The sequence below is a fragment of the Prionailurus bengalensis genome, chromosome B4 (genome assembly GCF_016509475.1).
Source record: "Prionailurus bengalensis isolate Pbe53 chromosome B4, Fcat_Pben_1.1_paternal_pri, whole genome shotgun sequence".
NCBI classification, from domain to species: Eukaryota; Metazoa; Chordata; class Mammalia; order Carnivora; family Felidae; genus Prionailurus; species Prionailurus bengalensis.
In genome coordinates this window covers 51,796,161-51,813,320 of record NC_057358.1, presented here as the reverse complement: position 1 = coordinate 51,813,320, position 17,160 = coordinate 51,796,161, and the positions used below count along the sequence as shown (strand labels likewise).

The following is a 17,160-nucleotide window of genomic DNA, read 5'->3' as shown; positions in this document are numbered from 1 at the left end:
ATTGATGCTGAAATCTTCTCCTCGCCAAAGTTTTTTTATTCCATCATCTTTAGGCATTTAATAATGTGATAGAGAAGTCTGAGTTCAGCCCACTAGTTACCCTGTGGATATGCTACTCTCTTCCTCCTTAACTTCACAGAATTTTACTAAAAGATTTTAGGAGCACCTTGCTTTTCATTAATCTCCAGATTTAGACTTCCACAGCTCAGAAGTTTTGCCCCTTGTCTCTGAATAGTGTTTGGTTAGTACTTAGAAACCAAAAGTATCCATACGCTGTTCATGAGTATCTGCCCGCATGTGTACTAATTCCTGTCAACTCACTTTTTTTTTCTGCCTTTGATTTTCCTCCATATCTGATTTTATTCTTTACTGATTCTAATGTGGATGTGAATTTTTCTTCGGCATCATCGGTTTCTTCCCTTCTAATTTTTATTTACCTCACACTGCTTCCTTTTTATTTCTGTCTGTATCCTAGCCAGCACCCTTTCCCCCTGACTCCTGTCTTGTTATTTCATCTTTTGTTTTATTTATTTATTTTTTTTTCAACGTTTATTTATTTTTGGGACAGAGAGAGACAGAGCATGAACGGGGGAGGGGCAGAGAGAGAGGGAGACACAGAATCGGAAACAGGCTCCAGGCTCTGAGCCATCAGCCCAGAGCCTGACGCGGGGCTCGAACTCACGGACCGCGAGATCGTGACCTGGCTGAAGTCAGACGCTTAACCGACTGCGCCACCCAGGCGCCCCTCATCTTTTGTTTTATTATATAGTCTGTGTCGTTTTATTGGGATTAAAAGTAGTTGTCTAAAATTTATTGTTTCCATTAGTATAGACTTTTTTGAAAACTTTCTTATTCTTCTATAACCAAAGTGCTATATTTATTTCCTTTTTTAAATGTCACTGAATCATCTGAAAAGCCCCTAGCTTTTTCTGTCCATTTAGTTATAAGCAATTCTATTTTAGATTGTATCTGCACCTGTGGTTTGCAACAAATTGGGTGGGTAGGGCTCTTTAGTTCCTGTCTTTAATTAACTAGTTGTTCCTAGAACCATATGAATCATCTCAGGTTCTTTTTTTTTTTAAGTTTATTTTATTTACTTTGAGAGAGAGCGTGCACACATGTGTGCTCAGTGGGGGAGGAGCAGAGAGAGAATCCCAACCAAGCTTGGTGCTGTCAGCACAGAGCCCAATGCAGGGATCGATCTCATGAATCATGAGATCATGACCTGAGCTGAAATCAAGAGTAGGACCCTTAATCAACTGAGCCACCTAGCGCCACCCCTCACCCCATCAGGTTTTTTGTGTCTCCTGTTCTCACTCGGGAGTGTGTTGGTTGTGCTGGCTGATGAGAGCTTGCCTTCTCTGGTTCCCTGGCTGTCAGAGTGCAGGAAATGCTATCACCCAGAAGGCATGCCCCCATAAGTCTTCCTCCCTTGGCTCCTTCCTCTACAGTCCTGATGTCATGGGGCTTGGGGGACTATTTTCATCCACTTCAGGCCCTAGCCTTTTTGTCCCAGCTGAGAATGGAAACTTAAGAGATGTTGCCGTTTTCCAGAGATGGAGGTGGAAAGAGAGTATAGCAAAATTGAATGAGGCAGAAATGATCCTGGCCACTGCAGCAGATAGTGGCAGCAAATATATATATACAGTAGCTATATATAGACTATATAGTAGTTTAAAAGTAGTGCCAAAGTATGTAGTTGACTTTTTTCTTGGTTGTTAGGGATTCTGAGACTCTAAAGTAAGGGCATACTGTAGCTAGGTAGAAACTGCCTTCAGCACCGATGCAGCCCCAAATCAATTAGTTGGCACTCTTTCTAGGATCCAGCAAAATATTGTCCATTAAACTGCCTTTGCAAATATAACTTTGGCATTCTTTTTGTATTTTTTAATACAACAATTTAAAAGATTAGTAAAATTTTCTTTTACTTTTTCGTTATGGTGTTAGCTGGAAAGTATACATTAATATTTTAACTTCCGTGGATTTCCTTTAATGCCTTTTAAATTTCTGTTGATCTCTTCAGCCTCAGTAGGTGGGTGGTATTTCAATCTCTTTCTACATCTGAACCAAGGTCTCCCTGTTGCCTTTTTGCATGAATGAAAAAATGCGAAAGTCTGCATTGTTCTAAACACCTAGTCTAGTAATTGTCATTGCTGTTCCAGTGAGAGAAAGGGATGAATCAGCCGCTTTGTGATCTATTCCTCACAAATCTGCTTACTGTGCTGGGCTTTCCTATCTCTTCCTACCGGTCTCTGTCTCAAACGATTCTTTCTTGTTCACATTTGTGGGCTCCTCTTCCTCTACCCAGCTCTGAAATATTTATATTGCTAAGGCTTTTTCTTAATCCTCATCTCAAACTATTCTCCTTGTGTCCTTTTATATACATTCGTGGTTTCAACTGCCAACAATGCCCAAATCTTTAATCTGACTTCATTTCTGGAATGTAAAGGAATATTTTAAATACCCTACTTAGCATCCTTACCTGTTTAATCCCTGTTCTGTCAAACTTAAAAATATTAAAGGCTGAACGCCCCTGCCTGGTCCAATCTTATTTTCTTTAAAGGTCAATGAACTTAGTCGAATTCATTGTGTCAATTAACTCAGCCTACAAAATTGGGAACCATTCCTCTCTTTTTTTTTTTCTTTTTTTAAATTTTTTTTCAACGTTTATTTATTTTTGGGACAGAGAGAGACAGAGCATGAACGGGGGAGGGGCAGAGAGAGAGGGAGACACAGAATTGGAAACTGGCTCCAGGCTCTGAGCCATCAGCCCAGAGCCCGACGCGGGGCTCGAACTCCCGGACCGCAAGATCGTGACCTGGCTGAAGTCGGACGCCTAACCGACTGCGCCACCCAGGCGCCCCCATTCCTCTCTTTCCACATCTTTATCAATTACTGTGTTCAATCCATCTCTAAATTTCACTGATCCTACTTCGAAATATCTTCCTTATCCAATCTCTTGATCTGATGCCATATGCTACTTTTTTTTTTTTTTAAGAATTTGTTACCTGTCATCACATTTATTCCTTTGACCTTCTAAGGGGTTTTCACTTAGCCTGTCTCAATCCTCCTGACCCATCTTCCACAAGTGGCCCAGAGAGATTGTGCTCCGTACTAATCTCATCATGCCTACTTAATATTTCTTTATGCTTCCTGCTTGCTTTCTTAGTTGGGGCTTAGCCTAATTCTCCAGGCCCACTTCTCACCACTTCCAGTCTTGTAGCTTTTTCTGTAACCATATGGAAGCCTTTTCTGTCCACATGCTACCTGCATGCATTGCTTATGTTTTTTCCTTTGGCTGGATTATTCTTCCAGCTTTCACCTGCCTGTTGCCTTCACACTTATTTTTCAAGATTTACAGGGTCACTTATTTTTGGAAGTTTTTTTCCTCCACTAAATTAGTTACGCTTCTTTTTGTAGTTTTGTTTTTCCATGACACCCTATACATGCATATACTAGCCATTGTATTATACAGGCATATGTCAGAGATATTGCAGGTTTCATTCCAGACAACCACAATAAAGTGAATATCACAATAAAGCAAGTCAAATGAATCTTTTGGTCTCCCAGAACATATGAAAGTTATGTTTCTACTATACTATAGTCTATTAAGTGTGCAGTAGTATTCTGTCTAAAAAAATGTACGTACCTTAATTAAAAATACTTTGTTGCTAACAAATGCTAACCATCATCTGAGCTTTCAGCAAGTCATAATCTTTTTGCTGGTGGAGGGTCTTGCCTCAATGTTGATGGCTGTTGACTGATCAGGGTGGCAGTTGCTGGAGATTTGGGTAGTGTGGTACTGTTCCATCAGCTAAGTTGATGTAATATTCTAAATCCTTTGTTGTCATTTCAACAATCATCACAGCATCTTCCCCAGGATGAAACTTATCTGTTCAAGTTTTATCATGAGATTGGAGTAATTCAATCACATCTTCAGGCTCCACTGCTGATTGTAATTTTCTTGCTGTCTCCACCACATCTGCAGTTGGAACACACACACATTTATTAGTTTGCTGATTTACATGGGCATGGTTTGTGGCACCCCCAAATAATTACCATAGTAATATCAAAGATCACCGAACACAGATCACTATAATAATATAATAATAATAAAAAGGTTTAAAAGTGAGAATTACCGAAATGTGACACAGAAGCATGAAGTGAGCAAATGCTGTTGGAAAACTGGTGCCAATAGACTTGCTCGATGCAGAATTTCCACAAGCCTTCAATTTGTAAAAAATGCAATATCTGTAAAATGGAATAAAATGAAGCTCAATAAAATAAGGTACCCCTGTAATTGTTTATTTACTTGTACTTGTCTTTCTCCCCCACTTGTCTGAAGGCCCTGTAAGGATAAGGACTGTCTCGTTCAAGTCTTATCCCTAGTGCCTGACACAAAGTATATGTTCAATATATGCAAGTTAATTGAATGAATGACTTCTTTTTCAAGTTAAGAATAGTAAAGAGAGCATATGTGCTCTTTGATTGAGAAAGAGAAGATGGAAGATGGCTAGTATGCATGGATGTTTACAAATGCCACCTGTTTGCTTCTGAAGCGTCTCATGTACTGACATAAGTGGCATGATGTTAAACAGGCACGATTAATGATTTTCCCAGGAAACTGCTGCCATAGTCACGTGGGTCTTTCTTGCTTGCTTTGATCATCGTAGGGAGCTTTGTGATTACAACTTGTGCAAATTGGGGAAGGCATGACTCAGGGTTCAAAAGGCATAGTTTTGCCATTTGCTTTATGTCCCCGATAAAGACATTTCAACATTTCTGGTTTAATCTTTGTCATCTCTCAAATTAAGAGTTTCAGATTAGGTCAACCCTTTTCAAACTTATAAAAACAGTGCAACCATTTTCCAAGTTCAAAGTCTGATGCATAAGGCCAATAGATGAAAGCAGAGGTGCTCTTGTTGACCACTAAAGGTCTTCTGTTTGACATTTGTCTTCTGTGGTGGCCCCTGAAAGGGCTTCTGTGAATCAGAGTGTAAAAATTATTTGAATAATAGTTTCTAAATTCTCTGTCAGTTCTCATATTCAATTATTATTATTATTTTTAGTGAGATGATTTTTTTTTTTTTTGGTGTGATGTGCACTTAAAAGCCGAACTTTTCCATATCGGCAAGGGTCTATTACCTGCAGAGGGGATATTCAGCTGGTAGGCTCTCGTGTCAGTGTGCTAGTTGTTTATGGCCAATGTTCTGTCTAGTTAACCTGGTGTCTAATTTATGCTGGTCGATCAATGCCCATTCCATACTAGTTGTTAAACATTTGCACAGTCACCCTGGTTTCCAGCTAATGTTTAAATGTGTGGATGTAGGAGAGGAAAAATTACACATTGGCACTTTTTCTGTTTCTTTTTTTTCTCTTCCTTCTTTCCTTCCTTCTTTCATTCTTATTGAAACTTATTTATTTGTTCCTGTTCATTATAATCTTCAGAAATTAAAATTTTGCCTCAATTTTTTTGTTAGTACATTTTACAAATGAATACACTTGGATAATTGTCTTTTGTTTGGACTTTGCTCCTTAAAGTAAGACAAAACTTAGCTTCAACAGTTAGTTTGACTAATAAAAGGTTAAATAAAACTATGATTAGTTTAAGTGTTCTGATACCCAGTTCTTAATATACATATGAAATCATTGATTTTGTCAGACTCAGGTTAGTTATGATAATATTGACAACAAGAGATAATATAAGATTTTGTGATAAATTATCCAAACATATAAATTATACTATCAAGAATGCTATCATAGGAAATTATGCAGTGTTTTTTCTTACATTTCAGAAGTAGTATTAATATTGTTTCTAATTTTTGGCTGTAGACAGACAATATGAATTTCAAAATGGTTCATGTTATCAGAGTACTTCGGCCTGATTTACAGTAGACTGTGATTATAACAATACTTTTAAGCAATGGCTTTTAACAGCCATAAAATACTTTATTTGATTTATTTTATTTTATTTTTTAACATCTATTGATTTTTTGAGAGAGAGAAAGAGCTCAAGCAGGAGAGGGGGAGAGAGAGAGGGGACAGAGGGTCTGAAGCAGACTCTGTGCTGACAGCAGGGAGCCCGATATAGGGCTCAAACTCATGACCGTGAGATCATGACCTGAGCCAAAATCAAGAGTCAGACGCTTAACTGACTGAGCCACCCGGCACCCCCAAAACAGATACTTTAAAAATAAAAATATACGTGAACTATAAAACTCAGTGTGAATTCTACTATAATTATATAGTGAAATTAGAATAATGTAGACATATTCCTAGTATTTACCTATTGACGCTTGAGGATAAAAGGGTTAAAGTTTAAAATATACACTATATTCCACTCTTAATTTTTTTGTGGGAACTGAGAGTCTATAATCTTTTCTGAAATACATGTTTTATTTGCAAATTACATGACCGTACAGTTTGATATCCTGCTAAATTTCTGTGTTCAAATACTTTTGTGCAGCTCATCAGTGGTATCCAGTTACCTCCCAGTAACCATTCATCATCTAACAAAGCTGATGCATTAGTGATTCTAGAACTTTTTGGTGTTCCAAATGATCAAACGAAACAGCAGACTCGTGTCATTAAAAGAAATGGTGAGCTCCTAACATATTTTATTGAACTTCTACTAGATTTCTTGCTGGAAAGCTTATAATTTGTCTATTGATAGAGTTTTGATACATATTTATTATTCATAAGGCAAGGGCTTTGCATTAGGTTTAAGGTGACCAAAGTGTTATATACAGCAAAAACAATCTGATAATGATTCAATGTATTGTTCAGATATATTTTCAGATTACAGATACAAAAATTTATCTGGTCTGAAAATTGCTGCTTTTTTTTTTAAGTTTATTTATTTTTTTTGAGAGAGAGTGTGAGCAGGGTAGGAACAAAGAGAGAGAGGGAGAATCCCAGGCAAACTCCATGCTATCAGTGCAGAGCCCGATGTGGGGCTTGAACCCACAAAAAAATGAGATCATGACTTCAGCTGAAATCAAGAGTCGAATGCTTAACCAACTGAGCCACCCAGGCACCTGAAATTACTGCTTTTTTACACTTTGACCTCCTTTTTATGTACCATATTGCTGAATTCAAGAGGCATTTTGATGGCTGCAAAGCTGCTTAGCTTCTAGCCTTTGTGTAAAATAAAGAATGTACGATTGTTCTGATACAGCATGTTACCCATTTTTACTTCGCTGTTTGAATTATTTTAGATCAAAGGTCTGTGGCTTCTGGCTCTGGCTAAAGATGCCATAGAAACCCACTCATACAATATTTGGATTCATAATTCAGTCATTTTTGCCAGAAGGGAAATGTAGAAATGGAAGTGACTTGGGTAAGATTTTCAGTTCCACAATCCTGTGATATTTTATGTAATACAGTACTGATGTTGTCACTTCTTGGTTGAGTTTGAAACCATTAAGGACATTACAGTGTAGATTCCTGGGATTGACCTTTTAGTCAGGATCACCTTGGAGGAGACCTTGGAACTGATTCTTGAGTCTGTAATTTTCTTTGAGTGGGTATTCCCAAAGTATAGTGGGCTTCATTTCAGAGTCTGAAAGTACATACCAGATTAAATGGCACTGACAGAAAAACAGGTGCAGTTTTAACACTCTTTTTTTTTCTTGGGTGGGTAATATCCAGTAATATACACCATCTGCCCCCTGCACTGACACCCCAAATACTCTTCCAGTGTGGCCCCTCATGCAAAGGGCATGGAAAAAAGATGTGGGGAGTTTTGGTTACTTCATCATAGGTCGTCGATGGGAACGGATATTGGTGATGACCTGCCGCCTTATTTGTCGTTCCTCAGAGCTGAAGGCACATTACAATGGATTTGTCAAGAAATGGTAGCTGCTTATGTCAGGAAGCTTATAGTAACCTACCTCTTGTTCTCTTCATCCCCATACTTGAATCTTCATGGCAAGATACACAGAACATTTATTTATACAGCACACCCCTCATAATGTGTTTCTAGCTCCCATTAGAATTTAGATTACATCCTGGGTTTTATGGAAATATTCCTGTGAAATTAAATTTGGTGTATCTAACATTACTGAGCCTGTTTTATTAGAAGTCTGATGCTAAATATCAAAAACTTAAGATCTACACTTATTAAACATATTATTATTTATGTATGTCCCAACTAACTCTATTTTAGATAGTTTTCAGTTCAGTATGGGACATGAGATACAATAAAACTATCACGATAGTCATTAGTGTTTTTTTTTTTTAAGTTTATTTCTTTATTTGAGATAGAACGAGAGCATGCAGGGGAGGGGAAGAGGGAGAGAGAGAGAGAGCAGAGAGACAGAGAGAGAGAATGAATTCCAAGCAGGATCTGCACTGTCAGCCAGACACAGAGTTCGAACTCACGAACTGTGACATTACGACCTGAGTCAAACGCTTGACCGACTGAGCCCCCAGGTGCCCCAAGTCATTAGTGTATTAAGGAAAGTACAGACAATTGTAGTGGAAGGGGCACATTTGGAGATGGTTTTGGAGAATGAATAGGATTTTTTTCCCAGAGATTGTGGATGAAAGCATTGCAGGCAAAAGGAATAATATGCACGCTAAAACCTGGAGAAGACTAACTTCAAACACACTAGGTGAAAGTACTGAAGTTTAAAATGGGTGAAGTACAGGGTACTTAAGAGGGATTAGTGTGAGATAAAATATAAAAGTTAGGTTGGGAATGGTCATGGAAAATCATGAGAGCCATGATGAGGTGTTAGGTACTTCCTTTTCTGTGTTGTATGTAGAAAATGAATAGAATTAAAACTCTTAAGCAGGGATATAACACTAATATAGTTGAGCTTTAAGGAGATTATTTCTACAGATTAGGTAGGAAGACGTGTATGTGGGGGAAATGAGGAATACAAAATAGAGTCAGGATATGATTTCATGGCTAGAGGATGGGGAATTCAGGCCAAAGAAGGCACATGCATCAGAAAAGCAATGGAGGACTTATGTGAGGAAGACTAGCGGGAGTAAAAGTCTAGAAAGCTGGACAAAGGGGGATACTAAGGTGGCTTAGCTGCTAGAGTAATTGTGGTGTAATAAGAGACATGAGAGTGGAAGGAAAAAGATCTTATTTGGGTATGGTGTGGAAGAAATTCTTCAGTTTTGGTCATGCCAGAGAAAACTGTAACTATCAAATTTGGTATCCTGATTTACTTCCCTTCTTTCCTCCTTCCTTTTCTTTCTTTCTTTCTTTTCTTTCTTTCTTTCTTTCTTTCTTTCTTTCTTTCTTTCTTTCTTTCTTTCTTTCTTTCTTTCTTTCTTCCTTCCTTCCTTCCTTCCTTCCTTCCTTCCTTTCTTTCTTTCTTTCTTTCTTTCTTTCTTTCTTTCTTTCTTTCTTTCTCTTTCACAAATAAAAAGACCTTCTCATAGAATACATATGATATATGTGAGACAGAGAAAGGGAGACTGTTTATAGTGAATTAGGGCTGGAGGAGGAAGATGAGTCAGTATAAGAATTTTGTGCAGACATTTTGCAGTGTCTATGAAGAACTGACTCTTAGACCTGCTCCTGTACTCTATGGAGTTTTCTCTTTTCTTTTTTTTAAATTAACTTATTTATTTTGAGTTAGAGAGCATGAGTAGGGGAGGGGCAGAGAGAATGGGGGACAGAGGATCTGAAGCAGACTCTGTGCTGATAGTGGAGAACCTGATGTGGGACTCGAACTCATGAACCATGAGATCATGACCTGAGCCGAAATCAAGAGTTGAACACTTCACTGACCGAGCCACCCAGGTGTCCCAGAATTATTTCCTTTCTTAAGGCAAGGTAATACATTCATTATACCCACGTGAGTCAATTGGTTCAATATTTTCATGGGCATAGACAGTATTCTGGATCACTCTCAGGTAAATGTGTGCTTGTTGACCACAGATGTACCACAGAAAACAAATTCTTTACAATTTGTGACAAATTAGTCACAAATTCTTTAATGCTTCTGGAAGGGTGACCTAAAGAGCAAAACCTATTGACATAGCAGACATAACATTACCTTTGTACATGAAAACAATACATATTATTTCACCCTGAACCTTTGAGTCTTTATTAAGTAGATTTTATATTTTATCTGGATGTGAATTTCTTTTTAAATTTTTATTTATTTTTGGGAGACAGAGAGACAGAGTGCAAACAGGGGAGGGGCAGAGACAGAGGGAGACACAGAATCTGAAGCAGGCTCCAGGCTCTGAGCTCCAAGCTGTCAGCACAGAGCCTGATGCAGGGCTTGAGCCCACAAAGCATGGGATCATGACCTGGGCTGAAGTCAGACGCTTAACTGACTGAGCCCCCCAGGGCCCCCGGATGTGAATTTGATTCCATTAAATTACACTTAAGAATTGGATGATTTGGGTCATATTGTGATGGATTTCTTTTTTGGCAAGAAATTGTTGTTTGGAATGATTTATTTTGCTAGAGATCTAACTTACTCATCAACTTGGGACTTTAAAGTGAGCACTTAGTCAAAAGAAGGATCAAAGGCTGGCTTTGGAGCACTTAGCTCTTAGGCCAACAACTGTCTATGGGGTTCTTCCCATAATAGGAACTGCTATAGAAAAATTATGTTATTTAATGTATTTGTTACTGAAATGCCCAAACGTAGCATTCATGTTGCCTAATGAAACATTTCTGCTCTGAAATCAGACTCCATTTGTTTGAATTCCTGTCCTGCCACTTAATGACTATGTATGTGAAACCCTGAGGAAGTTGTGTAACATATTTCTGGCTCAGTTTTCTCATCCGTAAATATGGGTTGTAATAACCCTGATGGGTTTGTGGTAAGAATTAAATGACATTATCTACTTAAAGTTCTTATATTGCCCAGCAATACTAAAGACCCAATAATTATTGCTACTGTCATTATTATTCCTTTCTCATTGGATGAGTGAAAAATTCAAGTGCTCTAAAACATAAGCTATTAACATTACTAAGTGTTGAAAAGAAAAATTTCAGAGAACAGCTATTATGTATTATTCCCTAAAGAACACGTCTATGATTCTTTGATTATATCTTCCTTTATCTTTCAGCTTTTAGTCCAAGATGGAATGAAACGTTCACATTTATTATTCAAGTGCCAGAATTGGCATTGATGCGTTTTGTTGTTGAAAGTCAAGGTTTAATAACTGGAAATGAATTTCTTGGCCAATATACTTTACCAGTTTTAAGCATGAACAAAGGTAATATTCCTAAAAGTAACAGGATTGTGATACCAATTATAATTTAAATTTACCAAAGACACACATTGATATACCAAATAGCTCTATTCGTGAGAGTCAGATGTAAAGGAAATTTTATGAATTGACACACATTTTCTCTCAGTGGAATTATAGAAATGTGTTTCACATGGAAGGTGGGGTTGTGGTCTGGGATTGCTGGGAAGACAAATTAGACCAACTTGGTATGTATGAGCATTTCTTTACGTGGATCATCGCTCTTTTGTTTCAATTAAGAGTAGTCATGACTACCACAAAGAAATAAAGGATGGGAATCAAAGAGAAGGGACAAGCAGTGACTCATTCTTCTACCCAAGGAGAGACTGGAAACCCAAGACAATCCCTTCTTGACTCTTTTCAGGGCTGCCTTTATGTTGTAGTCAGCTTGCTGGGGTGATTTATACTCTGCCCCCAATTACCTCGTCCCAACGTGTTTGTGTTTACTTCTCTAACACCATCTGAGCTGTACCTTGGAAACAGAGTCTGAAGCAGAAGGGTGGTGGCTAATTTAGCACACTGCACTTTGAGAGAGAAGAAGTGTGAGCTGTGTGTTCAGCGTTAGGCAGTAAGAAGTCAAAATAGAAGCTTCAAATATTTTATAGTTTGTGCGGAATTAACACGCAAGATGAATATAACTATGCTGTCATAGTTTTTACCTATGCTTAGTAAAGATAATGTTCTTTCTCAGCAGCTCTATCGGGAACACTGCTAATTTATCTTTATTGTTCTAATTAGCTCTGATTCCTTTTGCAGGTTACCGTCGTGTTCCTCTGTTTTCCAAAATGGGTGAGAGTCTTGAGCCTGCCTCACTGTTTGTTTACATTTGGTACGTCAGATAGCAATTAATAGCACCTGACATATCATTAGCTATACATCGTAATAAAACAGCCAAAATGAATGTCTATATCTTTTTTTTTAACATGAAGCAAAATAATTATTTGCAAAAACAGAAATATTGAGCAAGTTCACCTGTAACGCGCAAAATAGAATGGTGGAAAAAGGAGAACCAAACCTTCAGAGGTTCGCAACAGTGTGTCATTCTTGTCAGCCAGATTTTCCTGTTCCTCTATTGCTGAAGCTGCTCTTGCCACCTGCTTGTATCATTTTAAATTGGTAGAATTTACAAGCTCTTAAAATATGTCTGATTATATAAGATATGTTGGCAAATATTTATCAGTAAAAAGAAATGTGAAATCTAAGAGTGTTTTAACTTCTTGACACCCACTACTGCAAGTGGTAGTGAAAAGGAATTAGATTCCCAGGTGCTTTGTGCCCTTTTATATCCTAGACAGTAATTAGCCCCTGCTTTCTCGAGCTAGTTCTTAGATGCTGTGCATTGGATTTGGTACCCTGTAATTACACAGACATTTTTATGAGTGTATATGAAATTGATTTGCAGTCAAATGGAATTCAATCTCCATACCTGTAAAAGAGATCTACTACGTGGGCTTCTAGGCTTGCATCTCTGAATTAACCCACAATGTTTCTGAATCTGTGCTAAATGTACTTTGAAGGTTGTCTCTTGGTCAGAGATGGGATTCCTATGCTATTTCATAGGCTGGGCTTCTCACCATCAGCAGGATTTTGATTTACTAAATGATATATGGAGAATAATACAGTTTCTTATGAACTCTTCTTCAAAAAACAGGCATATTAATACTTACCCTACTGCATTGTTGCATGGAGTGAGGCGAAAGTACCTAGCACAATTTTCGACTGATTAGGGGACCCTGATAGGTATTTGTTGAAATTAAATCTGAACTTATAACTAAAATCACAAATGATGGTTTGAGGTGTTTACTAATGCATTATCTCTTGATGGCTAGAAAAATAAAAAATAACCCATTTACCATATTTTACTACTATGACTTACCCTCAAAACCAAATATTTAAAATAATAATGCCACCGGGAATTCAAATACTGAAGCCATAAGCAGTAAGAACTGTCCCAGTACATCATCATCAAGATGCTCTCTTATACAGTTTCTAGATTTAAGAGTGGGGTACACTCTTCCCCATAGGGAGGCACAGCCACTTCCCAGAGGGATGCTTTTTATTTTGCTAGATAAGAAAAAGATCTTGTTTAAAACACCTATTGTCCAGAATATTAGCGGGTGAGATATTCAGCCCATTGGCCCAAGGCTTTAACCTTTTCTAAACTCCTAAAGCCTTTTGAAGATCTGGAATTCCATGAGATTTAAAGACTGATCAGGTGAGTTAGGCAAGAGTTCACTAATTCTACAGGAGTATAAACTTCTATTTCTTGTTTATACCACCAAGATTTGAAATGAGGGAGAAAAAAAGATATATGTATTTTTTTTCTCACTTTTTCTTCAGGTACTAATTAAATTCAGCTCACTAACTTTGAAGACCAAATCCTTCATTTTCAGTATCCCCACTCTACATCAGATAGGCATTTTTGAAAGGAAGCATTTAGATTATTTTATTTCCTGTCCAATAATCTTATAATACCCTTAAACATCTTTGGTTCTATTTTTTGTGTACATTATTTATCATTTACTTTCCTTTTGAATTGTACTGGAATATTATTATTATTGTTCTTGTTACTACTACTACTATTATTATTATTATTAATTTTCTCACAATAGAAACTACCATAGAAACTCCAGAGCCAGGGAATGTTCTCACTTTAGAGAACGTTGGGAATGATGTGAGAAGCCAGCTTTGACTCATACTGTCTAGGCATAATTCACTTGCAGGAAAAAATAGTGTTGGTGAGGGGAAGGAAACAGAATGAAAGGGCTAAATGAGCCCTTGGGCTGTGGCAACAGATTACCTCTTAAACTCTTAGAGGAAATGTCAGTTCCTCAGAGAAGCTGTCTACAATCTTTTAGTCTAGGTCATGTTTTTTGGAGTACATTTCCATACAACTGACAAAATGATAGCCAGGAACTGCTGTGGCACTATCAGGTAGGCCCTGTCATTGGTAGGAGCTTACCTGACGCTTACAGTTTGGCAATAGTGTCCTGTTGACCATGACTGACTTCACAGAACAACACCAGACAAGGACACTCTGTGACTACAATGGGTCAAGAAAAAAACAAGATTACTTTGTAACCATGACTAAACACGTGAATATTGTCCAAAAACAAAAATGCCAAATATCTTCCTATCCTGGCTAACATGAATGGCTGTTGATTCTTTACCAATTATACCTTTTGCCTTGATTTATTCTTTTTATCTTATGGATGAGATTTATTCCAATCATAGAATTGCCCCCAATTGTTGACAACATCCAATGCAGAGGAGAGCCCTACTTCCTTGAAGCCCCTCACAAACCATCTAACACAAGCCTAAATCCAGTATTAAGTGCTCTTCAATATCCTATCACTGAGTTGCTCCATGGTTCCCCATTTGTACATCTCTTTCATTACAACAAGCATAAACCCAACTGTATGTGTTCCTGGTGATCTTTGGCTGGAGGGCACAGACATAAACTTGGCTTCTCCTTCTGTAACATGTACTGCCATATAGTGATCAGTGCGACAGGAAAGTTTTGTTATGTTGTTGATTGTGACATTTTCTCTTTTTTTAATGCTTGTGGTTGTTTAGGGCCTCAGATAGAAAACAGAAAGAGCACAATCTCCCCATTTAGACTTACTCTGACTTTTGTTTGAGAGATGGTGGCCACTGGAGGCCAATGATGCTGGTTGCTGAGGAGTGAAGTTGCTCTATCTCTTAAAGAAATGTAGAGAAGCTCCCTGGAGCCATAAAAAGAGGTCTTTATTGTAATTTTGTGTAGTACATTGTGCTTCTGAGGGATACAGACAATGCACCCAAGATAGTACCTCCAAAGGTTGCAGTTAAAACCTTTATGTAAATTTCAAGGAATATTTGGGAGCCCCAGTGGTAAGAAGCTCACGTTGTGGATTGGTATACAGAGAATGGAATCACTTTCAGCGAAGGCTTTATGGACTTGAACAATGAACATTTTATTGGGACAATACATGAATTTCATTTTGCAGAAGTAATTAAGATTCCATAGTCTTGGTGCTATATAAACGTTTGTTAAATTGCATTTATTTCAAAGTAATAACCCCCTAGAAATATTTGCACCAACAAAAGATTCTTATGATGCATTTTTGATTCTTAGACCATGAATTTGAGGTCTCTGTATAACTAGAGCACACATTTTTACCAGCTATTAGAAATCTCCATTTCAAACATCAAAGGGATGGCTTAAAGTGGTGTTTGAATTTATGATAGATTAGAATCTATGTGTTTTATATAGTTACACACCAGCCCAACACCTGGTGGTAGTTGGGGGAGAGTTGATGTTAAATGCCTTAACAACTTACACATTTTCAGCAACACATGCCCTCTTTCTACTGTCCATGTGTAAACAGTTTAACTTTCACACTTCCAGTCCTCTTTCCTGTTCTTCTCCCAGGACAGTTACTTTTCTAACATGAGACATATCTGTAGCATCAGCAGTACCTAATATATGCTGATATTAAACATAAATTAACCTAAATCCTTTCAGCAATCCTATATTTTACTGTTAACAAAAGAACCCCAAGACATTAAACTTGTCCAGGGTCTACAGTAAATGCCAGAATCTAGGTTACTGGTCCAGGGCAGTCTGTGAAAAAAAAAAAAATAATGCATTGGTTACATCACACAATATACAAAAATTAACTCAAAATGGATTAGAGATCTAAATGTCAAACTATGAAATTAAAACAAAAACTATTAACCTTTTAGAAGAAAGCAGATAGAATATTCTTATAACTTTGGGGTAGGCAAGGGTCTGTTGGAACATTAAAGCATGACATATAAAAGAGATGGTAAGTTGGACTTCACTTAAAAAGAAAAGAACTTTTGCTTTTTGAAATAAAAAAATGAAAAGGCAATTTACAGAATGGGACAAAATATTAGTTTTAATTTTATTTTTATTTTTTTTAATTTACATCCAAGTTAGCATATAGTACAACAATGATTTCAAGAGTAGATTCCTTAGTGCCCCTTACACATTTAGCCTATCCACCCTCCCACAACACCTCCAGTAACCCTCAGTTTGTGTTCCATATTTATGAGTCTCTTCTGTTTTGTCCCCCTCCCTGTTTTTATATTATTTTTATTTCCCTTCCCTTATGTTCATCTGTTTTGTTTCTTAAAGTCCTCATATGAGTGAAGTCATATGATACTTGTCTTTCTCTGGCTAATTTCACTTAGCATAATACCCTCTAGTTCCATCCATATAGTTCCAAATGGCAAGATTTCATTCTTTTTGATTGCCGAGTAATACTCCATTGTATATATGTACCACCTCTTCTTTATCCATTCATCCATCGATGGACATTTGGGCTCTTTCCATACTTTGGCTACTGTTGATGGTGCTGCTATAAACATTGGGGTGCACGCGTCCCTTCAACACAGCACACCTATATCCCTTGGATAAATGCCTAGTAGTGCAATTGCTGGGTCATAGGATAGTTCTATTTTTGGTATTTTGAGGAACCTCCATACTTTTTTCCAGAGTGGCTGTACCAGCTTGCATTCCCACCAACAATACAAAAGAGATCCTCTTTCTCCACATCCTCACCAACATCTGTTGTTGCCTGAGTTGTTAATGTTAGCCATTCTGATGGGTGAGGAGATATCTCATTGTGATTTTGATTTGTATTTCCCTGATGATGAGTGAAGTTGAGCATTTTTTCATGTGTCAGTTGTCCATCTGGCTGTCTTCTTTGGAGAAGTGTCTATTCATGTCTTTTGCCTGTTTCCATTGGGTGTTCTTTCCTGCTTTGTCAAAGATTAGTTGGCCATACGTTTGTGGCTCCATTTGTGTGTTCTCTATTTTGTTCCATTGATCTGAGTGTCTGTTCTTGTGCCAGTACCATGCTGTCTTGATGATTACAGCTTTGTAGTATAGCTTGGAAGTCTGGGATTGTGATGCCTCCT

The 17,160-nt window shown here is 37.6% G+C and overlaps 1 protein-coding gene across 5 annotated transcripts in view; it reads left to right on the top strand.

The window, feature by feature from the left end:
• Positions 1-12,133, top strand: part of PLCZ1 (phospholipase C zeta 1) — a 47,903-nt gene extending 35,770 nt beyond the window's left edge. For all 5 annotated transcript variants that reach the window (XM_043561948.1, XM_043561949.1, XM_043561950.1 and 2 more), the window contains 3 exons: positions 6,467-6,599; positions 11,050-11,199; positions 11,989-12,133. In XM_043561948.1, coding sequence (XP_043417883.1) covers positions 6,467-6,599; positions 11,050-11,199; positions 11,989-12,074 — 369 coding nt within the window. In that variant the 3' untranslated portion in view covers positions 12,075-12,133. The remainder of the gene's footprint in view (positions 1-6,466; positions 6,600-11,049; positions 11,200-11,988) is intronic.
• Positions 12,134-17,160: the final 5,027 nt, after the last annotated feature.